Source organism: Podarcis erhardii (genome assembly GCF_964252035.2).
Source record: "Podarcis erhardii genome assembly, chromosome: 10".
NCBI classification, from domain to species: Eukaryota; Metazoa; Chordata; class Lepidosauria; order Squamata; family Lacertidae; genus Podarcis; species Podarcis erhardii.
Genome location: NC_138500.1, coordinates 5,108,535 through 5,136,199, shown reverse-complemented (window position 1 = coordinate 5,136,199; position 27,665 = coordinate 5,108,535). Strand labels below are relative to the sequence as shown.

General features: G+C 46.3%; 1 protein-coding gene across 1 annotated transcript; it reads right to left on the bottom strand.

Annotated features, from left to right (window-relative positions):
• Positions 1 to 694: 694 nt before the first annotated feature.
• On the bottom strand, positions 695 to 24,317 carry TSPAN33 (tetraspanin 33). The gene is made up of 8 exons (XM_081880190.1): positions 24,103 to 24,317; positions 15,400 to 15,457; positions 10,490 to 10,617; positions 7,877 to 7,951; positions 7,243 to 7,338; positions 4,709 to 4,837; positions 1,989 to 2,150; positions 695 to 885 (listed from the first exon to the last, which is right to left on the bottom strand). The coding sequence occupies exons 1-8, from the start codon at positions 24,208 to 24,210 to the stop codon at positions 784 to 786; spliced, it is 858 nt and encodes a 285-aa protein (XP_081736316.1). The 5' UTR covers positions 24,211 to 24,317; the 3' UTR covers positions 695 to 783.
• Between the last annotated feature and the right edge of the window lie 3,348 nt (positions 24,318 to 27,665).

Below are 27,665 nucleotides of genomic sequence, written 5' to 3'. Positions count from 1 at the left end.
GGTTGAGGGTTCGAGAAGGCACCTTTCCTCCCCAGTTGGAGGGAGCAGGAGGCAAGTAGGCCCTTGGTCAACGCCCCAACCTGCCTGCCCCATCTTTGCACCCCGATGAAGTAGCCAAGAACCATGGCCAGCTCCGGCCCAGAGTTCAAATTCAGCGGCTCCCATCTCAAGCCATGAGAAGGAAAATGCAGGTAGAGATTCGTCTGCTGACAGCACTGACTCTTTACCTTCCTGTCCTCTGCTGGAACTCTTTAAAAGAAATAAAAAAACCTTCGCATCTTGGAGGGGAAGAGCATGTTTTCAAGCTTCCTGCAGAGTTTCAAAGCTGGGAGGTGCTCATTTGTCTTCTAGGGTTAAAAAAGCTTCCTTCAAGATATTCCTTGCAGGAAGGAGCTGCCTTCAAAAGAGCCGCCCGGAATGCCTCAGGCAATCCAGCCCGGTGGAATGAGGTCACTTCCTGTGGGCGCCATCTTGGATCCCAGGGAGACGGGCACGGGGAATGAGGTCACTTCCTGTGGGCGCCATCTTGGATCCCAGGGAGACGGGCACGGGGAATGAGGTCACTTCCTGTGGGCGCCATCTTGGATCCCAGGGAGACAGGCACGGGGAATGAGGTCACTTCCTGTGGGCGCCATCTTGGATCCCAGGGAGACGGGCACGGGGAATGAGGTCACTTCCTGTGGGCGCCATCTTGGATCCCAGGGAGACGGGCATGGGTTTGGTCATAGGGAAGGCCACAAATAATACATTTCTTGTTTCTTATTTCCCCACAAGGAAGTCCTTTCAGTACCAAAGGTCAGCTCGGTGTTGCTGGTTGTAGAGCAGAAGCTTAATCTGGTCTCTGATCTGGTTGACAAGGACCTGGGAGAGCAGGATCCCGACCAGCTGCAAGAGGGAAACAAAAGACAGACGGAACAGGACAGTGAGCGCGGCAAAAAGGGAGACGGCTTTAAACGGACAAAACTCCTCTATGTCAAATTAACTAGTTGGATGGACACTGAGGCTATCTTGGCGGAGGAGCAAGCTGGATTTGGGCAAGGCAGATCTACCATCGATCACTGTTTCGTCTTAGCACATCTTATCGATAAATACGCCAAGAAAACCCGTGGGGTCTTATATGCAGCCTTCATTGATTTGATTCAATTTTACGAGTAAGGCTCTGGGGCAAATTGAATACATCCAGTATAGATAAAAGATTACTGTATTTTTCGCTCTATAGGATGCATCAGTCGAAAAGACGCACCTAGTTTGGGGGGAAGGAAACACCCCCAGTCGTTCTTAGACTCCTTATTGGGTGAGCAACGCAGCCAAGCAACCCAGTTGGAGCCTCCCTCCTCCCTGGCCGGCAGGGAGGGAGGGGGAGGAGCTGCTTCCTTTGAAACCCGGGAAATTTAAGGGACATCATCAATAAGGGACAGCAGTGGGACACGGCGCTGGGATAAGGGACTTTCCCGCCAAATAAGAGACAGTTGACAGCTATGCTTCCATCATCCCTAGCTAGCAGGGCCAGTGCTCAGGGATGATGGGAATTGTAGTCTGAAGACAGCTGGAGATGCGAGTTTGGGAAACACCTCTCTAAACTAAAAAGCAACCTTCCCCCATCCCCTCAACCACGTGGGATGCCCCTTTCTGAACCTTTTCCAAATCTACGATATCCAACTTGAGACGAGGCAACCAGAACTGTGCACAGTATTCCAAGCGTGGTCTTGGATTTCAAGGTTGCCAGGACTGGGGCCTTTCAACCACCCAAGAGGAATGTGCTAGGTTCTTCCTGAAAGCCAACAATGAGGGAGGCAGATGCACCTGGCAAATGGAGGGCATTCTGCAAACAGGGAGCCACCACCGAAAAGGCCCTGCCATGGGGCAATGCCAACTGGTGCCCCACTATGGTGGAAGCCGCTCCCAAGCGTTGCCTGTAGACTGTAGGGTCCAGGGGCCCCCTGGGTCACTCTGAAACGACACCCATGACGAGGGGGCAAGATGATTACCTGGGGAATGGCCAATCCCAGCGCTACTCCGCCCAGGAGGAAGAGGTTGCTGTGGATCCAGTTCACTAGCTTGTCAATGCAGCCATTGGTATAGATGAACTTGCTGGCCTCCAGGTAGTTGAAAGCCTGCATCCCTTGGCCACACATGGTGTTGATGACCGACTGCAAGGGAAGAAGCGTGTTGGAAAAAATCAGAACTTCAAAAATTGTATCGAAATTAAATTAAATTAATTAAATTTAATTAAAATGAATTTAATTTAATTTACATTTAATTAAAACAAAATTAAAAGACGCCTGCTTCTTGGGAGAAAATCAATGACAAACCTAGAGAGCATCTTAAAAAGCAGAGACATCACCTTGCCAACAAAGGCCCATATAGTTAAAGCTATGGTTTTCCTAGTAGTGATGTACGGAAGTGAGAGCTGGACCATAATAATAATTAATAATAATAATAATAATAATAATAATAATAATAATAATAATTTATTTATACCCCGCCCATCTGGCTGGGCTTCCCCAGCCACTCGGGGTGGTTTCTAACAAAATAATGAAATACCGTAATGCATCAAACATTAAAATCTTCCCTAAATAGGGCTGCCTTCAGATGTCTTCTAAAAGTCTGGTAGTTGTTCTTCTCTTTGACATCTGATGGAAGGGCGTTCCACAGGGCGGGCGCCACTACTGAGAAGGCCCTCTTTCTGGTTCCCTGTAACTTCGCTTCTCCCAGGGAGGGAACCACCAGAAAGCCCTTGGAGCTGGACCTCAGTGTCTGGGCTGAACGATGGGGATGGAGACACTCCTTCAGATATACTGGACCATAAAGAAGGCTGTTTGCCGAAGAATGGATGCTTTTGAATTCTGGTGCTGGAGGAGACTCTTGAGAGTCCCATGGACTGCAAGAAGAACAAACCTCTCCATTCTGAAGGAAATCAGCCCTGAGTGCTCACTGGAAGGACAGATCCTGAAGCTGAGGCTCCAAGACTTTGGCCACCTCATGAGAAGAGAAGACTCCCTGGAAAAGACCCTGACGTTGGGAAAGATGGAGGGCACAAGGAGAAGGGGACGACAGAGGACGAGATGGTGGGACAGTGTTCTTGAAGCTACAAACATGAGTCTGACCAAACTGCGGGAGGCAGTGGAAGACAGGAGGGCCTGGCGTGCTCTGGTTCAGGGGGCCACGAAGAGGTGGGCACGACTAAATAACAAAATAAATTGTATCTTTTGACGATTCTGTTTTCTTTTGAGTCACCGGCCTGGCTGAACTAAAAGGGCCTGTCCCTGCCTTTTACGGTACAGAACTAGCTGCTTTTAGGTACAGTGGTGCCTCGCAAGACGAAAAGAATCCGTTCCACGATTCTCTTCGTCTAGCGGTTTTTTCGTCTTGCGAAGCAAGCCCATTGACGGATTAGCAGATTAGCGCTATTAGCGTCTTTTAGCGTCTTTTAGCGTCTTATCATCTTAGCAGAAAAAGGGGGGAAAGGGGGAAAAAGTCAGAAAACCTCGCAAGACATTTTCGTCTTAAGAAGCAAGCTTAGCGGCTTAGAAAAAGGGGGGGAAGGGGAAAAAAGTCAGAAAACCTTGCAAGACATTTTCGTCTTAAGAAGCAAGCCCATAGGAAATTCGTTTTGCGAAGCACCTCCAAAACGGAAAACCCTTTCGTCTAGCGGGTTTTCCGTCTTGCGAGGCATTCGTCTTGCGGGGCACCACTGTACTGTCTGCAGCGAATGGTGGCTCCAGAACTCTAAAAAGAATAAACTGTTAGAATCTGCAGTGGCCGTTGTATGCATGAAAAGAGAAGCCACTAGGTATGGCATTTGTGATTAGTCTTGAATTGTCTTGTACACAGATGAAATAGGACATTGGAAGACTTTGAATGAACAGGAAAATTAGTCAAAGTCTAATCCAATTAGTCAAAGCCAAATGATTTTGATGATTATGATGATGATAGTAATAATTTATTTACACCCCGCCCATCTGGCTGAGTTTCCCCAGCCACTCTGGGCGGCTCCCAATGGAAGATTAAAAACACAATAAAACACCAAGCATTAAAAACTTCCCTAAACAGGGCTGCCTTCAGATGTCTTCTAAAAGTCAGGTACTTGTTTAATTCCTTGACATCTGATGGAAGGGTGTTCCACAGGGCAGGGGCCAATACTGATAAGGCCCTCTGCCTGGTTCCCTGTAACCTCACTTCTCGCAGGGAGGGAACTGCCAGATAAATTATTATCATTATTATTATTATTAGTAGTAGTAGTAGTAGTAAAAGGTAAAGGGACCCCTGACCACTAGGTCCAGTCGTGACCGACTGTGGGGTTGTGGCGCCCATCTCACTCTATAGGCCGATGGAGCCGGCGTTTGTCTGCAGACAGCTTCCGGGTCATGTGGCCAGCATGACTACGCAGCTTCTGGCAAACCAGAGCAGCGCACGGAAACGCCGTTTACCTTCCCCGCCAGAGCAGTACCTATTTATCTACTTGTACTTTGACATTCTTTCCAACTGCTAGGTTGGCAGGAGCAGGGACCGAGCAACAGGAACTCACTCCGTCACAGGGATTTGAACCGCCGACCTTCTGATCAGCAAGTCCTAGGCTCTGTGGTTTAACCCACAGCACCACCCGCGTCCCAACAGTAGTAGTAGTGGTGGTATATTCCTTCTGCTTCTGAAGATTCTCTTTCTACCGTGTTTCCAAATGGATCGGATGTGTGGCTCTATGATATACCTGGTCGTCAGTTTGCAGGCAACAGGAATAAGGCACAGAGCAGCGTTCCCAGCTGGGGTTGTGGGCCGTGCAGTTGAAATACAGGTTTTGGGACCAGTCTTTATAGGAGACGCCACCACAGCAGCTGAACTGCAAAGGGAAGGAAGAGAAGGAGTTAAGGCAGAGGAGCTGGACGGAAGCAGGCGTCGGAAAGGGTCCCCAACGCTTCCCCTTCCTTTTTCAAACATAAAATATTTTGAAATCTTTCATATAGATATATAGCAAAACATCCCACCCAAACGCAGAAGCTGGTGTTTAGGCAAGACATACAAAACAACAGCCAAATAATAGTTCTTATCTTTTTGTGCAGAGGGCAACAGAACAGTTTTAAGTTAACCAAAAAGTTCTATACAGTGGTACCTTGGTTCTCAAACTTAATCCGTTCTGGAAGTCCGTTCCAAAACCAAAGCGTTCCAAAACCAAGGCACGCTTTCCCATAGAAAGTAATGCAAAATGGATTAATCTGTTCCAGACTGATGGTAGTCGCTGTTTGGATGGGGGGGGGGGCTTTATCCATTTCCGCAACCACAAAATCAATCAGTCTGTAACTGAACTGGGTTTCACACAATCACAAAAACAAATTAACAAATTAACCGAAAAAGTCACAAAAATGCAAAATAAATAGCAAAAGCGCCAAACTGAATCCATTCTGGAAGTCTGTTTGAATTCCAAAATGTTCAAAAACCAAGGCGCAACTTCTGATTGGTGCAGGCGCCCTGGAAATAATAGCCGACAGCCGCTTCAGACGTTCGGCTTCCAAGAAACGTTCAAAAACCAAAACATTTACTTCCGGGTTTTCAGAGTTTGGGACCAAGGCGTTTGGGAACTAAGGCATTTGAGAACCAAGGTATCACTGTAGTGTGTAGAGTCCTCTGTGCGCATTTTTAGTCATGCAAATAATAAAACTGTGGCATTCGATTGCAAAGGAGCTCTTGTGTGTCGGGTCCATGTTATTTTATCATTCAATGTTTCCACATCTTCCAAAGTACCCACTTGCTCAATAAGTTATTCTCTCAAGTTATTCCATTGCTTCTCATTATTACAAGCTTGGCCGCTAGCGGGGTTTTTTTGTATCTTGCTTCTCCATGTTGTGAACCATAATCTACAGTTGGAAGGGCAGCATGCAAATTTAATTTTTAAAATAAAATACAGTGGTGCCCTGCAAGACGAATGCCTCGCAAGACGGAAAAGCCGCTAGACGAAAGGGTTTTCCATTTTGGAGGTGCTTCGCAAAACGAATTTCCTATGGGCTTGCTTCGCAAGACGAAAATGTCTTACGAGTTCATGCGGGTTTTCCCCCCCTCCCCCCCTTTTTCTAAGCCGCTTATCCGATAAGCCGATAAGCCGCTAAAAGCCGCTAAACCGCTAATAGCGCTAATCCGCTAAGCCGTCAATGGGCTTGCTTCGCAAGACGAAAAAACCGCTAGACGAAGAGAGTCGCGGAACGGATTCTTTTCGTCTTGCGAGGCACCACTGTAGAAGAGTAGAAGAGGACTCATTAAAGGTTTGAGGTGCCTCCCGTGAAAAGACTGAGCGCAGGGAATTTGGAGCCATTTTGCTCAGGAATTGCTTCTGTTTTGACATACATTTCTTTTGAGAACTGAGCTGCTTTCCTGCGCACTTCTGTGATGTCACGGAGGCCAGCCAATCAGTGCCACATGCATAATAAGGAGCCCCACACATTTGAAAAGCACATTTTCAGGATAGGTCAGTCCTGAAAACCTACTTTGCAGCGCTAGGGCCCTGGAACTGGAGATGTGCAACCAGGGCCAGAATTGGGTTTGATGAGGCCCTCAGCTCCTGAAGGTAATGGGGCCCTTTCTATGTCCAGCTGTCCTTTGTCAACAACAAATTATCGCTGTTTTTTGTGTGGAATATATGCTAGATGGTGATTTATGGACCTAATACGTATCAAAAGCCATTTGCACATAACAAAATATGCATTTTATCAAAGTAATTGTTGAACTGAGATACAATTAAGAAGAAATATATTAACAGTGAGATACAATTAAGAAGTCTATTAATAGTGAAATAATTATGAAGCTCTAACTTAAAATGGTTTTTTATTCATAACAAACTGAATAATGCAAACACATGGGCATTTGGCAATAGCACAAGTTCCTTTAGAAACACAATTTACAAAGACTCATAATCTAGTCTCTAGAAACTTGCTATAACATGAAATAATAATAGCAAACCAGGAATATTTTAGGGAGCAGGCTAGCAGGCAGGGCCCATGACTTACATCATAGGAGCCTACACAACACTAAACACTGTTGCTGTACGTAGGTTTTATCGTATTTGGTTTTTTGTCTTATATTTTGGAAATGTACATCCAGGTTTTTTTCCTTTACAATTTTTTGGGGGCCCCAAGAGAGTGGGGCCCTAAGATATAGCTTCTTTAGCTTATACATAAATCCAGCACTGTGTGCCACCACAGGTTGCAACCATCTGGAAGCAAGGCAAGGGCTTGCAGTTTATAAACCAAAACGCACCTCTTTCTGGCCAAAGTCAATGAGGTTCTGGAGGTCCAAGTCGTCCCGATAATGCACGATGGCGTTGTTGACAATCTCGCTCACCTTCCCGCGAGCCTGTAAGGAAATCGGAACAAGGCTATGGAGGGAGTTGCTCGATCCCTGCTCCTGCCAACTTAGCAGTTCGAAAGCACATCAAAGTGCAAGTAGATAACTAGGTACCGCTCCGGAGGGAAGGTAAACGGCGTTTCCATGCGCTGCTCTGGTTCGCCAGAAGCGGCTTAGTCCTGCTGGCCATGACCCGGAAGCTGTACGCCAGCTCCCTTGGCCAATAAAGCGAGATGAGCGCCACAACCCCAGAGGCGGCCATGACTGGACCTAATGGTCAGGGGTCCCTTTACCTTTACCTTTAACCCGAAAAAACGCAACCTGTAACCCGAGGTATGACTGTACCACTGTTTTTAATTCTAACCCTGAACATGTCAAGTCACGTTCCCCACCCCCTGATCACCCATCTCCAAAGGAGCAGCTTAGGGACATTCCAGGGAACAACACTGCCCACTTCATCATCATCATCATAAACAACTTCAGTGCCACGCAAAACCTTCCAAGCCACCTTTCCACTCTCCCCTACCCGGAACAATCGCCTCTGTACCTTGTCGGAGAAGACGAACCCCAGGACGCCCGATGCCAGCTGCAGCAGGAAGATGACCGTCAGGCAGATAGAGAACTGCAGGGGAGAGAATCTCATAAGTGAAGGGTCACAGACCCAATGGCAGGTTAGTGCTCAAGGGGGTGGGGCCAGATCCAAGGGCCTTCTGGCCGTTCCCTCCCTGCGAGAAGCAAGGTTACAGGGAACCAGGCAGAGGGCCTTCTTGGTGGTGGCGCCCGCCCTGTGGAATGCCCTCCCACCAGATGTCAAAGAGAAAAATAACTACCATTCTTTTAGACTACATCTGAAGGCAGCCCTGCTTAGGGAAGTTTTTAATATTTGATGTTTTATTGTTTTGTTTTGTTTTTTAATTTTTATTGATTATTTTCACATATCAAATTATTCCAACAATGTATTTCCCCCCATTTCACCCCTCCCATCTCCCCCTGATACCCCTCCCTCCCTCCCCCCTACGACTTCCCTCAGTTCCTCTTTCTGATTTATTAACACATATTATTCTCTGCATGTTATAAAAATGTAAATATCTCTGGTTTTAGAATGTATTTCAATTAAATGATTATGATTTTATGTAAACTGTGTTATTTTTACTGTTGTTAGCCGCTCTGAGCCCGGCTTCAGCTGCGGAGGGTGGGATATAAATAAAATTATATTATTATTATTATTGTTATTGTTATTATTAATCCCGGACCCCTGTCAGGCGACATTTTGCGGGAAGCAATTGGGGATGGGGAATGACCATTGTGGGAGACCCGTCCATATTAACCAAGATGGCCAAAAATCACAGGGAACCAGGCAGAGGGCCTTCTCGGTGGTGGCACCCGCCCTGTGGAACACCCTCCCACCCAATGTCAAGGAAATAAAGAACTACCTGATTCCCCCCCCCCCCCCCAGCTCTGAAGGCAGCCCTGCTTAGGGAAGTTTAAAATGTTTGATGTTTTGTTGTGTTTTTAATATTCTGTTGGGAGCTTCCCAGAATGGCTGGGGAAACCCAGCCAGATGGGCGGGGTACAAATAATAAATTTTTATTATTACCGTATTTTTCGCCCTATAGGATGCACTTTTTCCCCTCCAGAAATGAAGGGGAAATGTGTGTGCGTCCTATGGAGCGAATGCAGGCTCCTTGGCTTCAGCGATAGCAATGCGATACCTCCGAAGCCTGCGCTCTGGAGGCTTTGAGTTGCTTTGGCTGAAGCCAGGAGAGTCTGGTCTTTGAGGCTGGCGGGGGGGGGGGGGAGCAGCGCTCAGTCGAAAAGCCCACAGGAGCTGCACGCTCTTTAAAGGGTGCGCGGCTCCTGTGGGCTTTTGCGGGAGATGGGGGAATTCCCCCACCTCCTGCAAAAGCACGCAAAAGCCATGCGCTCTTTAAAGGCTTTAAAGGAATTCCCCCACCTCGTAGAAAAGCCCGCAGGAGCCGCGCAGCCTTTAAAGAGTGCGCCGCTTTGGGGGGCTTTTCCCCAAGGAGGGAGAAGGGACTACTGGCAGAATCCGGGACCAAGGGGAAGAGTCGGTGGAAGAAGATTGGAAAAAAATTTAAAGCATATCTTCAAAAATATTGTAAAATTAAGGAATGTTAGAAAGATGTTGGAAGAAGAAAGTTAGGTGGTTTTGGTAGAAATGATATAAAGGATTATGTAAAAATGAGTTGATGAAATTGACGAAAGAGAGGACGTTAAAATATAACATATTAAATTAAATTACTTAAATGAAAATTAGGTTGGAAGGATTTGCTGAAACAACGATTTTAACTAGAATACAAAACTGGGAGGTGTGAGGAGGTCAAGGAAAGAAGTAAAGGAAGAAAGTTATATAAAGGTTTAATCTGTTCTTTTTCTTTTTTTTTAAGAGAATGTATTTTTATTTTTTATTTTTTCTCTGTTGTTGTTGTTGTTGTATTCTTTTTTGTATTTGGTATTGTTCTTTTTTTCTTTTTGTAACTTTTACACTTCGAATAAATATTATTATTTTTTTTTTAAAAAAGAGAAGGGACTGACTGGCCGAGTCGGTCCCTTCTCCCTCCTGTGGGCTTTTGCGGGAGATGGGGGGATTCCCCCACCTCCTGCAAAAGCAGGGAGAAGGTCTGGGAGAAGCTCACAGGCTGCCTGCAGCCTGTCCGCTGCTCCCAGAGCTGGGGGGGGGATCATATTTTTTTCCTTGATTTCCCGCTCTGAAAACTTGGTGTGCCCTATGGTCAGGTGCGCCCTATAGAGCGAAAAATACCGTATTTTTTGCTCTATAAGACTCACTTTTTCCCCTCCTAAAAAGTAAGGGGAAATGTGTGTGCATCTTATGGAGCGAATGCAGGCTGTGCAGCTATCCCAGAAGCCAGAACAGCAAGAGGGATTGCTGCTTTCACTGCGCAGCGATCCCTCTTGCTGTTCTGGCTTCTGAGATTCAGAATATATTTTTTCTTGTTTTCCTCCTCCAAAAACTAGGTGCGTCTTGTGGTCTGGTGCGTCTTACAGAGCGAAAAATACGGTATATAATCCAAGCGCACACTTCCAGTGGCAAGGGCTCCCTTCGCTTAAGGATGCCCAGGACGTGTCTGATGCCAGCGCTACCCTGCCTTTGCCCAGGACGATGCCCAGGGGTTCTCACCGTCTGCAGCAAGCAGATGTTCTCCCGCAGGGATCCGATGCAGCCGCAGAAGGTGATGAAAAACATCAGGATGCCGACGACGATCAGCAGGATGGCCGGGTCCACGGCGAGGCAAGCCATGGCTGCTTCTGCAGCGGGAAAGGAAGAGCAGGGAGTCAAAGGCAGGGATTTCCATCCCGTCCCAACAGCTTCTCCCTGCTAGCTATGGCTAAGTGCGCCTATCTGTTGCAGCGGGTTGGACTAGATGACCCTAAGGGGTCCTAACTCTTATGGTTCTGTCCTCAACAACAGTGTTTTGTGCTTCTTTTCATTTAAAGGTGGGGATAGCCCCAAGGCAGCATTTGCTGTCTGCTTTTTTGAGCAAAACAACAAACCTCTGGTTACGTGAACCATATTCAATAAACACACAAGATGTACAGTGCTACCTTGCAAGATGAATGCCTTGTAAGACGAAAAACTTGCAAGACGAAAGAGTTTTTCGTTTTTTGAGTTGCTTCGCAAGACGGATTTCCCTATGGGCTTGCTTCGCAAGACGAAAACATCTTGCAAGTTTGTTTCCTTTGTCTTGCAAGTTTGTTTCCTTTTTCTTAAAACCGTGCATTCAGGGGGTGCAGTTGCGACTTGACTTCGAGGAGCAACTCATAGCACGCGGTGTGGTAGCCTTTTTTGAGGTTTTTGAAGACTTTGGTGATTTTTGAAGCTTTTCCAAAGTCTGTGCTTCGCAAGACGAAAAAATCGCAAGACGAAAAAACTCGCGGAACGAATTAATTTCGTCTTGCGAGGCACCACTGTAATTGGCTGTACGTTTGGAAAAATAAGATATACTATTCATTGTGTTGTAGATTATATATATATATATATATATATATATATATATATATATATATATATATAAATATAAAACTTTTTTATTTAGTAATTCAACAAAACATATTATCTTAAAACATATCATCCTTAATTTTCCCCTCATCCCCCCCACATAAACAACCCGCGCTCCCCCCGTGACTTTCCTCAGTTCCATTCTCTGGTTTCTCTATAAATGCTATTCTCTGCATGTTACAGAATGGTATACAGTGGTGCCTCGCAAGACGAAATTAATTCGTTCTGCAAGTTTTTTCTTCTTGCGAGTTTTTCGTCTTGCGAAGCACAGTTTGCCATAGGAATGCATTGAAAATCAATTAATGCGTTCCTATGGAGACCGCTTGCCAGGCTGGCGGTGCGGAGAAGGGCTTTTCTCCCCACCGCAAGCCTTCAGGACAGGTACGGGAACAGAGGGGAAGGCGCGCAGCGCTTCTCTTCTGTTCCCGGGGCTTGCAGTGGGAGGAGGGTTTTTCCTCCCCACCGTCAACATTCAGAACAGCCTTCCGAATGTTGGCGGTGGGAAGGAAAACCATTCTCCCACCGCAAGTCTTCAGGACAGCCTTCCAAAGGCTGGCGGCGGGAGGAGGTCTCTCCGCCCCACCGCCAGCCTTCGGACAGGTACGGGAACAGAGGGGAAGGCGCGCAGCGCTTCTCTTCTGTTCCCGGGGCTTGCGGTGGGAGGAGGGTTTTTCCTCCCCACCGCCAACATTCAGAACAGCATTCTGAATGTTGGCGGTGGGAAGGAAAACCCTCCTCCCACCGCAAGTCTTCAGGACAGCCATCCGAAGGCTGGCGCGCGGAGAAGGTCTCTCCGCTCCACCGCCAGCCTTCGGAGGAGGTCCGAGGACAGTGGGGAAGACGCGCTGCGCTTCCCCGCTATCCCGGAGATTTCCCTATGGGTTTTCGTCTTGCGAAGGAAGCCCATAGGGAAATTTGTTTTGCGAAGCGCCTCGAAAAACGGAAAACCCTTTCGTCTAGCGGGTTTTTCGTCTTGCGAGGCGTTCGTCTTGCGGGGCACCACTGTAAGTCCTTAATTTATATAACTAATTATCAATTTAAAAAATTGTGAGTGTTTATTCAAAGCCTGCCAAGGAGTCCAATTCACTTTGTTGCATCTTTAGGTACTTTGTAAAAGGTTTCCATTCCTCTTTAAAGTCATGGTTATCCTTGTCCCGTAGTTTATGTGTCAGTTTTGCCAGTTCTGCGCAGTCCATCAGTTTCTCTTGCCTTGAATTGTAGATTTCAACAAAAGTAGCTCATAAACGAAAAAAGTAGAAGACCCAGTGGATCCTTTCACAGTACAGTCATACCTCGGGATGAATATGCTTCAGGTTGAGCGTTTTTGGGTTGCGCTCCACGGCGACCCAGAAGTAACGGAACGTGTTACTTCCGGGTTTCGCCGCCTGCGCCTGCGCACTCAAAATGGCGTCGCGCGCATGCGCGGAAGTGGCGAAACACGACCCGCGCATGCACAGTCGCTCCGGAACAGATACTGTTCGCATCCAGAGGTACCACTGTAGTAGTAATAGTAGTAGTAGCTACTACTATGCTATAAAATCCATTGTCCTGTGATATCATATGTGAGTTTGTACTACTGATGAAGCCCAGGACGGCGAAACAAGGCTAATATTCCGGAAATCCTTGTCTTAAACTCTGTGAAAGGATTTTGTGGAACTGCAACAACCTTTCGTGTGGATTGTTGGACTCTATGAACAGACAGGTGGAATAGACACTTTCACATATATGGACCTTATATAGTGGTACCTCAGGTTAAGTACTTAATTTGTTCCGGAGGTCTGTACTTAACCTGAAACTGTTCTTAACCTGAGGTACCATTTTAGCTAATGGGGCCTCCCGCTGCTGCTGCGCCGCCGGAGCACGATTTCTGTTCTCATCCTGAAGCAAAGTTCTTAACCTGAAGCACTATTTCTGGGTTAGCGGAGTCTGTAACCTGAAGCGTATGTAACCCGAGGTACCACTGCACATAAATTGATTAGAGAATGAACTGATCCACTGGGTCTTCTACATTTTTCGTTGAACTTTATGAGCTACTTCGGTTGAAATCTACAATTCAATACAATGAATAGTATATCTTATTTTTTCACACGTACAGCCGGTTACGTCTTGTATGTTTGAGACTGCTTTTTTGAGGCAAGAACGCCGGTCACTTGAGAATAATGCAGGAGGAATTTCAGGGGTGCAGCCACAATTTAAATCCCAAGGTGGTCATTTTCCAGCTTTCCTCACGTGAGTGAGCTAGTTTCACTCCTCTGCTGAGCTGAAAAAGCAAGTTTACTTCCTCACAGAGCCAGCATAACCAGCACCTTTAGCAAACTAAAGTTCCCGGGATTCTTGGGGGTGGGGGGGAACCAACTGTTATTCAATTTATTCAATTGAAAAACAGAAAATGCCCAAAACAGCAGTTCCCAGTTCTTATTGGGCCACTGTCTGCTTGGTTCCATAAACTCATCCCCAGTGCTACCCTACGGTATAAAAAGCATTATTCAGAATAGCAGTTTGCATGGCCCACTGAGGAAAACATGACAATGATTCAAAATCTTATTAAAAGTATGTAGTTTAATTAACTCGACAAAATGGATGAACTTGTTCCAGTGAGGCCCGATATTGCAAGGAGAGCATTTCCACACATTCTTGTCGACGAAAAGTACTACAGTCGTACCTTGGAAGTCGAATGGAATCCGTTCCGAAAGTCCATTCGACTTCCAAAACATTGGGAAACCAAAACGTGGCTCTTGATTGGCTGCAGGAAGCTCCTGCAGCCAATCAGAAGCCGTGGAAGCCACATCGGACGTTCGGCTTCCAAAAAAAGTTCAAAAACTGGAACACTCACTCACTTCTGGGTTTCAGTCGCTCGGGAGCCAATGCGTTTGGGATCCAAGGTACGACTGTACTTACTAAACACCCACAAACGTTCATCGATCACAGGTATAGGGTAACTAGTTTATGAGAAAATCAATAGCTATTAACAATAACTGGCTATTTGGGGACAACTTGGAATCAGAAATACAAAGGAAATAGCTTTAAAAGCAAAAAGAGCAATAAAACTATTTTTTCCCCTAAATACTTTTTATTGCTTTTTTGTAACAACAACAAATAAAATAAATACTCTTAAATTCAAAAATTTGTATGTCTTCTTATTTACCCTGCACCTTATTGTGCCCGGACTTCCTTCCATCCCTTCAACGGTTTTCATGTCTCAAATCTTTTCTTATAGTTTCTTATTTACACTCCATCCACATCACAAGATTTACATTAATCCTGCTAGTTTTTAAATTCTTATAATTACTCCGTATATATTCAAGAAATTTACTCCAATCCTTTTCGAACTTTGCTTCTTTTTGGTTCCGAATCTTATAAGTCAATTTCGCCAATTCTATGTATTCAAACTTTTTTGTCTGCCACTCCATTAAAGTTGGGATTTCTTGGGATTTCCATTTCTGAGCCACTAAGATTCTAGCGGCGGTCGTGGCGAACATGAATAGTTTGTAATCTTCCTTTTTTAATTCATCCCCTGTTATCCCCAGCAAAAATACTTCTGGTTTCTTTGGGAAAGTGTATTTAAATAGTTTTTTCATTTCGTTATATATCATGTCCCAATATTTTTTCATTTTTTCACACGTCCACCACATGTGAAAAAATTCACTGTCTTTTGTTTTACATTTCCAACACATTTTATTCCTTACTCTATACATTTTTGATAGTTTAAGCGGGGTGATATACCAATGGTACATCATTTTCATTAAATTTTCTTTTAGAGTGGAGCATGCCATGAACCTCAAACCTTCTGTCCATAACCCAATCATCATAATCATTATAATAACCGAAATCAACTGCCCATTTTATCATAACTGAAAAGAGCAATAAAACTTGAAAATCGAAGCAAGGAAGGTGTTTCAAGTAAGCAATTGACACACTTAAAGGGCTGACCTCCGGTGCCTATCCGTTTCTTATTGCCACCCACTTCAGGAAGTATGGCCTAACAGTTTCGAGTCCACCAGCCCTTGCTTGGCACACTTTGTGCTCCTTACCTGCGTGCTTCATCAAGCGGGCATAGACTCCCACTGCCACCATCGCCATGGAGATCACCTGCCAAGACAAAAAAACCCAGAATGTCAAGAGTGCCAGGCCAGAGTCTTCTTAAGCCTTGGCCTCATCCCAGTATACCTGAAAGAGCATCTCCACCCCCATCACTCAGCCCGGACACTGAGGTCCAGCGCCGAGGGCCTTCTGGCGGTTCCCTCACTGCGAGAAGTGAGGTTACAGGGATCCAGGCAGAGGGCCTTCTCGGTGGTGGCGCCTGCCCTGTGGAACACCCTCCCACCAGATGTTAAAGAGAACAACAACTACTAGACTTTTAGAAGACATCAAAAGGCAGCCCTCTTTAGGGGAGCTTTCAATGTTTAGTAGACCACTGTATTTTAATACTTTGTTGGAAGCCGCCCAGAGTTGCTGGGGAAACCCAGCCAGATGGGCGGGGTATAAATAAATTATTATTATTATTATTATTATTATTATTATTATTATTATTATTAAACAAAAGCACACATTCTACTCATGTAAAAACACCAGGCAGGCCACACAAGTAACCAAGAGATGCATTTTAAATAAAATGACACATTCTACTCATGTAAGAGAAGAGCACAAAATATGGTCTGAAGCTCAACATAAAAAAAAACTAAGATCATGGCCACTGGTCCCATCACCTCCTGGCAAATAGAAGGGGAAGAAATGGAGGCAGTGAGAGATTTTACTTTCTTGAGCTCCATGATCACTGCAGATGGTGACAGCAGTCACAAAATTAAAAGATGCCTGCTTCTTGGGAGAAAAGCAATGACAAACCTAGACAGCATCTTAAAAAGCAGAGACATCACCTTGCCAACAAAGGTCCATATAGTTAAAGTTAGGTTTTCCCAGTAGTGATGTATGGAAGTGAGAGCTGGACCAGAAAGAAGGCTGATCACCGAAGAATTGATGCTTTTGAATTCTGGTGCTGGAGGAGACTCTTGAGAGTCCCATGGACTGCAAGAAGATCAAACCTCTCCATTCGGAAGGAAATCAGCCCTGAGTGCTCACTGGAAGGACAGATCGTGAAGCTGAGGCTCCAAGACTTTGGCCACCTCCTGAGAAGAGAAGACTCTCTGGAAAAGACCCTGATGTTGGGAAAGATGGAGGGCACAAGGAGAAGGGGACGACAGAGGACGAGATGGTGGGACAGTGTTCTCGAAGCTACCAATATGAGTTTGACCAAACTGCGGGAGGCAGTGGAAGACAGGAGTGCCTGGCGTGCTCTGGTCCAGGGGGTCACGAAGAGTTGGACATGACTAAACGACTAAACAACAACAACAACAACACTCATGTAAAAACACACTGATTCCCGGACCGTCTGCAGGCCAGATTTAGAAGGCAATTGGGCCGCATCCGGCCCCTGGGCCTTAGTTTGCCTACCCTCCCTGCTCACCAGGTACCAGCTGCTGAATAGCATCACTCTGGCACCCAAAATGCAGCCTGCCATTTTCATAAATCATTTCCTCCTTTCTTGCAGCAGCAAAGGGATCATTTGTCAAGAGCCACCTTTTTTCCCTCCTGGCATTGAAAAGCGTGGGATTTGAAGGAAGGCATTTGTGCTTAATTAGCTGCAATTAGTTGCTGCAATTGTATTGACACCTGGGGGGGGCTCTCTTTGGAGGGGGAGGACAGGAAAGAAAAGAGGGGTGGAGAAAGAGAAAGAGAAAGAGAGAGAAGGAAGGAAAAACCCTTGGCACAAGCTGCTTTCCTTTTCTTCTTACAGCCTCATTCAGCTGAGCCCAGGTTAAAGTCACTCATAGCAGAACTTTGTGGACTTTTGTTACTTTAACTCGTGCACAACCGCTCATTCCACGTGCCTGTTTTATGGTTCCATTTCCCATTTTTTAAAAACAGGGCTTCCTTCAGATGTCTTTAAATGTCAGGTAGTTGTCTATCTCTGGCTAAAATGCAGGTAAAAATACAGCAATAATAATTTTATCTATAAGGACAGATCCTGAAGCTGAGGCTCCAAGACTTTGGCCACCTCATGAGAAGAGAAGACTCCCTGGAAAAGACCCTGATGTTGGGAAAGATTGAGGCCACAAGGAGAAGGGGACGACAGAGGACGAGATGGTTGGACAGTGTTCTCAAAACTACCAGCCTGAGTTTGACCAAACTGCGGGAGGCAGTGGAAGACAGGAGTGCCTGGCGTGCTCTGGTCCAGGGGGTCACGAAGAGTCGGACACAGCTAAACAACTAAACAACAACAACAATTTTATTTATACCCCGGCCAGAGCCGGGCTCAGGGCGGCTAACACCAGTAAAATTACAGTAATGGGGGGGAGGGAACCAATTTAAAATACAGGTTAAAATGCCATTTAAATGCAGCCTCTTTTTAAAAATAGCCCATGGATCAAGACCATAAGGGGAGGGAAACATAAGGGTCAGACTGAGTCCAAACCAAAGGCCAGGCGGAACAGCTCCATCTTGCAGGCTCTGCGGAAAGATGTCCAGTCCCGCAGGACCCTAGTCTCTTGTGACAGAGCGTTCCACCAAGTCGGGGCCAGTACTGAAAAGGCCCTGGCCCTAGTTGAGACCAATCTAAGCACCTTGTGGCTTGGGACTTCCAAAGGGTTGTCATTTGTGGACCTTAAGGTCCTCCGCGGGGCATACCAGGAGAGGCGGTCCCGTAGGTACAAGGGTTCTGGGCTGCATAGGGCTTTAAGGTCAAAACCAGCACCTTAAACCTGACCCTGGACTCCATCGGGAGCCAGTGCAGTTGGTAAAGCACTGGATGAATGTGATCCCGCGGCGAGGACCCCGTGAGGAGCCTCGCCGCAGCATTCTGCACCCGCTGGAGTTTCTGGGTCAGCTTCAAGGGCAGCCCCGCGTACAGCAAGTTACAATAATCAAGCCTGGAGGTGACGGTCGCATGGATCACTGTGGCCAGATCAGGGCGAGAGGGGTAAGGGCTAACTGCTTAATACGGCGGCGATGGAAATATGCCACATGTTCAAATCCGAGGTCATCCACAATTCCACTTGCTCCCACCCCTTTCCCTTGGAAAAGACTGTTTTTTACCTCTGAATCGGAGCAAACGCTAATTGGGTTTTCTGTGGACGGGCCTTTGCCTGGAGGAAGCAACCAGGCAAACAGAAAACTGCTTTCAGTACCTAGAAGACGCGAGACATGTGGGAAAACTCTGTGGCCTGTGCTTCCTAGCAGTCTGTGGACGGTTCCTCAGTTTTCTGGCCATGCATTCTTCCTTTGCATTCATCAGTTGTTTCCTCATTTTTTAAAACGACAACACCAAGAACATGCCCCACTTTCACCCTCCTCCTCCAGGTCTTGCCAAACGTATCGCGTCACCAGGCTGAAATCCTACAAGCACCGGTGATATATGATCATGAAACTCAGTTGGCGCAGGGAGTATCCAGTTCCATCCATTACTTGCACAATTGAGATCTCCCTCCCCAAATCTGCTCCGGAGGGTTGGAAGAAGCCCTAGCACAGATTTTAAGGGGTACGCAGGGGGGCAGAAATCCTTGTGTTGGCAGCACATTCTCGTAGGGCTATTTTTTGGACATGACCCTGCAACAGTCGCTTTCCAGTGTTAGATTTGCCACGGTAAAAAAATACAGATGCAATTTTCACATTTTTAAAAAGGAATCGTTTCATTCTAAGTGTGCGTGCCTCCTGCGCCAGTTTTCTGTCTGTGGATCTGGTGAAAAACATACAGACCGACCATAGACAGGGGTCAGCAAACTTTTTTCAGCAGGGGGCCAGTCCACTGTCCCTCAAACCTTGTGGGGGGGGGCAGACTATATTTTGGAAAAATAATAATGAACAAATTCCTACGCCCCACAAATAACCCAGAGATGCATTTTAAAGAAAAGGACACATTCTACTCATGGCGGTTCCCTCACTGCGAGAAGCCAAGTTACAGGGAACCAGGCAGAGGGTCTTCTCGGTGGTGGCACCCACCCTATGGAACACCCTCCCATCAGATGTCAAAGAGAAAAACAACTACCAGACTTTTAGAAGACATCTGAAGGCAGCCCTCTTTAGGGAAGCTTTTAATGTTTGATGCATTACTGTATTTTAATATTTTGTTGGAAGCCGCCCAGAGTGGCTGGGGAAGCCCAGCCAGATGGGCAAGGTATAAATAATAAATTTATTATTATTATTATTATTATTATTATTATTATTATTATTATTATTAAAATTATTATTATTAGGCTTCAAGGTCAGGTATACCGCCTCTGTTTTTATTGGGGGTGTAATGGGACCTGGACCCCTAGGAGTTGGCGCTTCTGCACATGGAGAATAAACCAAGCTTGTTTTCTCCTGCTCTGGAGGGTAGCACTCGAACCTGTGGCTTCAAGTTACAAGAAAGGAGATTCCGACTCAACATCAGGAAGGACTTTCTGACAGTAAGAGCTGTTCAATAGTGCATGGATTCCCTTGGGAGCTGGTGGATTCTTCTTCCTTGGAGGATTTTAAACAGAGGTTCGACGGCCATCTCTTATGGAGTCTTCAGCTGGGATTCCTGAATTGCAAAGAGTTGGACTAGATAGATGAGCCTTAGGGGTCTCTCCCAACTCTACAATTCTTCTTTTGGGATGAGTGCAGTGGCAAATTGTCACGCTCGGCCCTCAGGCTTGGGTAGCTAGAGACTCTTTTACTCTTTTAAGACGGTGTGTTTGTGATGTTTGATTTTCTGCCTGCAGATATACAGGTAGAACTTGCTTTCCTGAAGAAGGACCAATATACTGTCTCATTTCATGTTCTAAACAAACTTCATTTATTTCCTGGTGTGTGCAACTTCCTTAAAGTCAAAGCTAAGCACTACTCAGAGGTGAGTTCCCAGCACTCTCTCAGTAGTCCTGCATAGGATTGTATGGGAAGTTTTTGTGGGGCCACAAGGCTCTGTTTTTTGGTGTTGTTGTTGTTGTTGATAATAATTTATACCCCGCCCATCTGGCTGGGCTTCCCCAGCCACTCTGGGCAGCTTCCAGTATTAAAATACAGTAATACATCAAACATTAAAAACTTCCAGATACAGGGCTGCCTTCAGATGTCTTCTAAAAGTCTGGTAGCTGTTCTTCTCTTTGACATCGGGTGGGAGGGTTTTCCACAGGGCGGGCGCCACTACCGAGAAGACCCTCTGCCTGGTTCCCTGTAACTTGGCTTCTCGCAAGGACGGAACCGCCAGAAGATCCTCAGCGCTGGACCTCATTGTCTGGGCAGAATGATGGGGGTGGAGACGCTCCTTCAGGTATACTGGACCGAGGCCGTTTAGGGCTTTCAAGGTCAGCACCAACACTTTGAAGTGTGCTTGGAAACATACTGGGAGCCAGTGTAGGTCTTTCAAGACCAGTGTTATATGGTCTCGGCGGCCGCTCCCTGTCACCAGTCTGGTTGCCACATTCTGGATTAGTTGTAGTTTCTGGGTCACCTTCAAAGGTTGCCCCACATAGAGCGCACTGCAGTAGTCCAAGTGGGAGATAACCAGAGCATGCACCACGCTGGCAAGACAGTCCGCGGGCAGGGAGGGTCTAATCCTGCGTACCAGATGGAGCTGGCAGACAGCTGCCCTGGACACAGAACTGACCTATGCCTCCATGGACAGCTGTGAGTCCAAAATGAGCACTGGTCCTTCAGGGGCACAGTTGCCCCATTCAGGACCAGGGAGTCCTCCACACCAGCCCGCCTCCTGTACCCCCAAAACAGTACTTCTGTCTTGTCAGGATTCTACCTCAATCTACTCACAGAAACACACAACGAGTGGAATGGTTTTATAACACATATTAGTGTTTTCCCCAACCTGGGTCTCCAGCTGCTTTTTCTGGACTACAATTCCCATCATTCCTGACCACTGGTGTTGCTAGCTCGGGATGATGGGCGTTGTAGTCCAAAAAACAACAACAACTGGAGACCCAAATTGCTGAAACAAAGATGTACGTAAAACAGACAATTCGAGCAACAAGCCAGAATTTAAAGATGGAAAACAAAACTGTAAAACAGGGGCATGGACGGAGTAGTTGTTTGTGGACTACAGCTCCCATCTGCCCCAGCCAGTACTGCCAATGGGCAGGGATGATGGGAGTTGTAGTTCCGCACCATCTAGAGGATGCCATTTTGGCTACTGAGCTAATACCATGTGGCAGACAGGAGCTCTCCGTGGTCCCAGTTCCCATCACCAGCTGCCCCCATTGCCTTTGAACTGGGAGGTGCTGGGGACCTTCTGGCCGGAAAGCCAGAGAGCTACGGATGAGCGGACCATTTATTTATTCCAATAAATTTATTTATTCCAATAAATAAAAGCAGAGGAGAGTTTCGGCAAAGGGGGAATCGGCAGGCGCTGCCCACAGCCTGAACGAAATTACCGCGCTCACCTAAAAGCTGATTACAGCCTCCAGGAGCAATTACAAGCGCTTCGGTAATTGCCTATCCCCATACAGAGGCAGATGAACTGGTTAACTAAGGATTTAAATTAAAACCAATCCAGGATAAAGAGGCCTTCTAATGGAAACAGTTAATTGGACAAAGTGGCCTAGAAGGTCAGAATGAGATGCAGAAGGCGAGGAAAAGCTTGCGCTCAAATAGGAATTAATGGAGACTGTACAACCAGAGTTTTCTAGAGAAAAAAACACCCTGCAATGCATTGCACTGAAAAGTGCAACTTGAGAGAAGCGCTTCCAAATTTTTGATATCTGGAGCAAAGCGCATAGCCCAATTTTTAAAAACTGGAGTTATGCGCCATGCAGTTACTCAGAAATGGTGTATAATTAGAACAAGATGTCAATTGTTTTAATGGGCTGAAATTTTTGCACATTTAATTATGGGTGCTCATTTTCATGTTTCGAAGGAATTGTTTGATTGTGCCTTTTTTTTGTGTGTGTCAATGGTTTTAGCATTCCAAACCACTTTAGGCCATTAAACAGGACATACGTTAATAAATGACAACGGGTAGAGAAGTCGTTTTGAGCAACGTCCGCCAAACTCGGAGCAAGCCCGCTTAAGTCCATTTATCCCAATGGGTCTACTCTGAGTTTGACTCAAGGTCAAAAGTAACCTTTTCACATCATGTGAGTTTTGGATTTATATCCTGCTTTGTTGCCATAGGGACGCGGGTGGCGCTATGGGTTTAACCACGGAGCCTAGGACTTGCCAATCAGAAGGTCGGTGGTTCGAATCCCCGCAACGGGGTGAGCTTCCATTGCTCGGTCCCTTCTCCTGCCAACCTAGCAGTTCGAAAGCACATCAAAGTGCAAGTAGATAAATAGGTACCGCTCCGGCGGGAAGGTAAACGGCATTTCTGTGTACTGCTCTGGTTCGCCAGAAGCGGCTTAGTCATGCTGGCCACATGACCCGGAAGCTGTATGCCGGCTCCCTCGGCCAATAAAGCGAGATGAGCGCCGCAACCCCAGAGTCGGCCACGACTGGACCTAATGGTCAGGGGTCCCTTTACCTTTACCTTGTTGCCATTTAGATTTGATCACAGTTTGATGGCAAAGCTTCAAGGAAGCTAATAAGGGCGAAATGCAACAAATTACACTAGATATTATTATTATTATTTAAAAAAGAATAAAAAGAGCCAAGAAAACTTGTGGAGTGGGGGCTGGAATACCCCATAAAGGCCATTAAATTACATGACAAGTTCAGAATGACAGTATATATCTCAATTAAGCAATGACAAATCTAGAGAGCATCTTAAAAAGCAGAGACATCACCTTGCCAACAAATGTCCATATACCGGTAGTTAAAGCTATGATTTTCCCAGTAGTGATGTATGGAAGTGAGAGCTGGACCATAAAGAAGGCTGATCGCTGAAGAATGGATGCTTTTGAATTCTGGTGCTGGAGGAGACTCTTGAGAGTCCCATGGACTGCAAGAAGATCAAACCTCTCCATTCTGAAGGAAATCAGTCCTGAGTGCTCACTGGAAGGACAGATCCTGAAGCTGAGGCTCCAGTACCTTGGCCACCTCACGAGAAGAGAAGACTCCCTGGAAAAGACCCTGATGTTGGGAAAGATGGAGGGCACAAGGAGAAGGGAACGACAGAGGACGAGATGGTGGGACAGTGTTCTGGAAGAGACCAGCATGAGTTTGACCAAACTGCAGGAGGCAGTGGAAGACAGGAGGGCCTGGCGTGCTCTGGTCCAGGGGGTCACAAAGAGGCGGACACGACTAAACGACTAAACAACAACAGATCTCAATTAAGACACCTGGTGAACACGAATTTGAGAAGGCATTCCCCGTCAAGCTTGGAAATCACTGCAATAACATCAGATTGTCCTTTTTCACCCCTATTACCGACTCCAGGGGCACCGCAGTGCGTTCCCACGAGACTCTTAATGGAGGCGAAGCAACAGAGCAATTATAGTACTCTCTCTCTCTCCCTTTCAAAGGCAAAAGCGGAACCCGCGCATTCCGTTCGACGCACCACCCCTGGACCAGAGCATACACGTGTGTGCACATCCTCACGTGCCTCAGTAGCCCCGAAGGAGACCGCAGAAACCCCCCTCCCATTTTGCATGCAGATGGTTCCAGGCTCAACTTAGCCCCAATCCCAATGCCACCTCCTCCCGAGTAGAGCCGGGAATTGCCCCCACCCAAGCCCTCCCTGCAGCCGCTGCTGCCAGCCAGTGCAGGCAACGCTGAACCAGCTGGGCCAGCGGATCCGATCCGTGCGAGTTTAAGCCTCCCGTTGCCGCGCTCACCCAGAAAACCATGTTGAAGAAGAACAGCAGGTATTTGACCAGGGGGCTGACGAAGGAGAAGTCTTCCCCCTGGGGGGCAGACGAGCCCCCCACCAGCCTCTGGGCCATGGCTGCGGCCCTATCGCCCAGGTTGCTGGTCGCGCAGGGCCATCCTGGCGGGACCCGCACCGATCCTGGCTCGGCGGCTGATCATTAACCCGAAATTCCACCAGCTCCAGTTTTTGCAGCCCAGCAAGGTTCGCCCCGCCCCCTCTTCGCCCATTGGCTGCGCCCGCCGCCCCCTCGCTTCCTATTGGCCTCTCTCCCGCTCACTCGCCTCTTTCTGCGTTCTTAGAACGTTGTGTATCGTTTTTTCCCCGAAGCGCCACCTGTTTAAAGTCCAGCGAAGGAGCGAGGGAGGCTCTTAAAGGGGCCGCGCCCCGGGTCGCGCGTCAAGGGTACGCGGATTCAGACGCGCATGCGTACACGGGTGTCGGGTTTTTTCTGTTTTTTTATTATTAAAGGTTTTCTTGTTTTACTAAAGCGTTTGCAATGTCTCTCTCTTATTTTCTTTTTCCATGTAACATTTTTACAAATCAGTTTCATTTGTTGAGACATTGGGAAGAAAAGGGGGAAAGAGATGGAGGGGGGGGAAGATGGGTGGGGGTGGGCGACGGTGTTGGGTGTCGGGTTTTTTTATTTGCAAAAATATCTGCTCTGCCGCCGGGAAGGGCGCGTGAGGAATATGCAACGGCGGTGAAGGGCATGAAATTAGCAATGAGGTTCATCGGATTCGCAGGGAAACCAAAAGGCTTGTTCACAAAGCTCTTGTACTACCAACCTTACTGTACGCTTGTGAAACATGGACCCCTTACAGCGAGGGGGGAAAGTATTTGATCCCCTGCTAAATTTGCCCTCTGACGAAGAAATGACCAGTCCATAATTTTAATGGTAGGTTTATTGTAGCTGTGAGAGACAGAATAACAACAGGGGGAAAAAACCCCAGAAACCCGAAAGACAAAAGTCAGAGACTGATGTGCATTATAATGAGTGAAATAAGTATTTGATCCCCTATCAACCAGCCAGATGTCAGACTACCTGGTTTCTTCACTGTATGTAAGGAGCTGAGATTAGAAACACCTGCTGTAAAGGAGAGGGCTTACCTGTGATCCCAGCTCCTTACAGTACCTGTACAAAAGACACCTGTCGACACAAGCAATCGATCCAGCAGATTCCAAAGTCTCCGAAAATTTTTACACATCACTTGGGAAGACAGGCGAACTAATACCAGTGTTCTGGAAGAAGCAAAGATCACCAGTGTTGAAGCAATGATTCTTCAACATCAACTTCGTTGGACCAGTCATGTTGTGTGGATGCCTGATGATCGTCTTCCAAAGCAACTACAGTGGTACCTCGGGTTAAGTACTTAATTCGTTCTGGAGGTCCGTACTTAACCTGAAACTGTTCTTAACCTGAAGCACCACTTTAGCTAAGGGGGCCTCCTGCTCATGATTTCTGTTCTCATCCTGAAGCAAAGTTTTTAACCCGAGGTAAAATTTCTTGGTTACCGGAGTCTGTAACCTGAAGCGTCTGTAACCCAAGGTACCACTGTACTCTACTCCGAACTTAAAAATGGAAAGCGTAATGCTGGTGGTCAACAAAAGAGGTTTAAAAACTGTCTCAAGGCAAATCTTAAAAAATGTAGTATAAACACTGACAATTGGGAAACTCTGGCCTGTGAGCGCTCCAGTTGGAGAACAGCCTTGACCAAAGGTGTCATGGACTTTGAAGACACTCGAACTTTACGGCATGTAATGCCTTAAGAGAGAATATAATGAAAATGATGTACAGGTGGTACCTAACCCCAGTGAAGCTTGCAAAAAATTACCATTTGCCCGACAACAAATGTTGGAAATGTAAAGAGATTGAGGGTACATTCTTTCACCTTTGGTGGACATGCCCAAGGATTAAGGCCTTCTGGGAGATGATTTATAATGAAATGAAAAACGTATTTAAATACACCTTCCAGAAGACACCAGAGGCCTTCCTCCTGGGCATGGTCGGCCAATTGGTGCGAAGGGAGGACAGAACTTTTTTTATGTACGCTACAACAGCAGCAAGAATACTCATCGCAAGGTATTGGAAGACACAAGAATTACCCACCCGAGAAGAATGGCAGACGAAAGTGATGGACTATATGGAATTGGCTGAGATGACTGGCAGAATCCGGGACCAAGGGGAAGAGTCGGTGGAAGAAGACTGGAAAAAATTTAAAGCATATCTTCAAAAATATTGTAAAATTAAGGAATGTTAGAAAGATGTTGGAAAAAGAAAGTTAAGTGGTTTTGGTAGAAATGATATAAAGGATTAAGTAAAAATGAGTTGATGAAATTGACGAAAGAAAGGACGTTAAAATTTAACATATTAAATTAAATTACTTAAATGAAAATTAGGTAGGAAGGATTTGCTGAAACAACGATTTGAACTAGAATACAAAATTGGGAGGTGTGAGGAGGTCAAGGAAAGAAGTAAAGGGAAAAAGTTATATAAAGGTTTAATCTGTTCCTTTTTTGTTTGTTTTTAAGAGAATGTATTTTTATTTTTTCTTGTTTCTCTGTTGTTGTATTTTTTTGCTTTTGTATTTGGTATTGTTCTTCTTTTCTTTTTGTAACTTTTAAACTTGGAATAAATATCATAAAAAAAAGAAGACACTCGAACTCAGGACGCAAGGGAGAAACGTGCTAAGAAAGAGGCACGCTTGGCAAATCCACACTGGGATCAACTCCTGCCCGGGAACCAATGTCCCTGCTGTGGAAGGACGTGTAATTTTACAATTTTTTATATAATTTTACAATTTTTTAAATTGACACCATTATTCCCTTTGTAAACTATTGTTGTTTTATGTTTCTCTGGTCTATGACCGTAATAAACTCAATTCAATTCAATGTCCCTGCTGTGGAAGGACGTGTGGGTCCAGAATTGGCCTCCACAGTCTCTTATGGACTCACTGTTAAAACCGTGTTTATGGAAGACAATCTTACTCAGCTGCGAGGGATCGCCAAAGAAGCAGGAGCAGCTTATTGATGCTACAACAGCATCATACAATAGAAATAATCATCATAATAAAATAATAAATATCTGGGTCCCCCATCAGGAAAAATGGCGGGTGAAGAAATTTAAAGCAAGCACGTACATGCTACCATTTGGAGGTGCCCTTTCGACCCGTCCTCGCCAACCAAGCACCCTCCAGCTGCCTTGAACTACAACTCACAGCGTCCTCAGCATGCTCTAAAGCAGCTCTGGCCAATGCTGAGGACGATGGGAGTTGTAGTCCGCAACGTCTGATGGGGACCAGGCGGCGAAGGCTATTTTAGAGCATGCCTTCCCTCCTGTGGTCTAAACCACAGAGCCTAGGGCTTGCCGATCAGAAGGTTGGCGGTTTGAATCCCCACGACGGGGTGAGTTCCCGTTGCTCGGTCCCTGCTCCTGCCCACCTAGCAGTTCAAAAGCACCTCAAAGTGCAAGTAGATAAATAGGTACCACTCCAGCGGGAAGGTAAACGGCATTTCCGTGCGCTGCTCTGG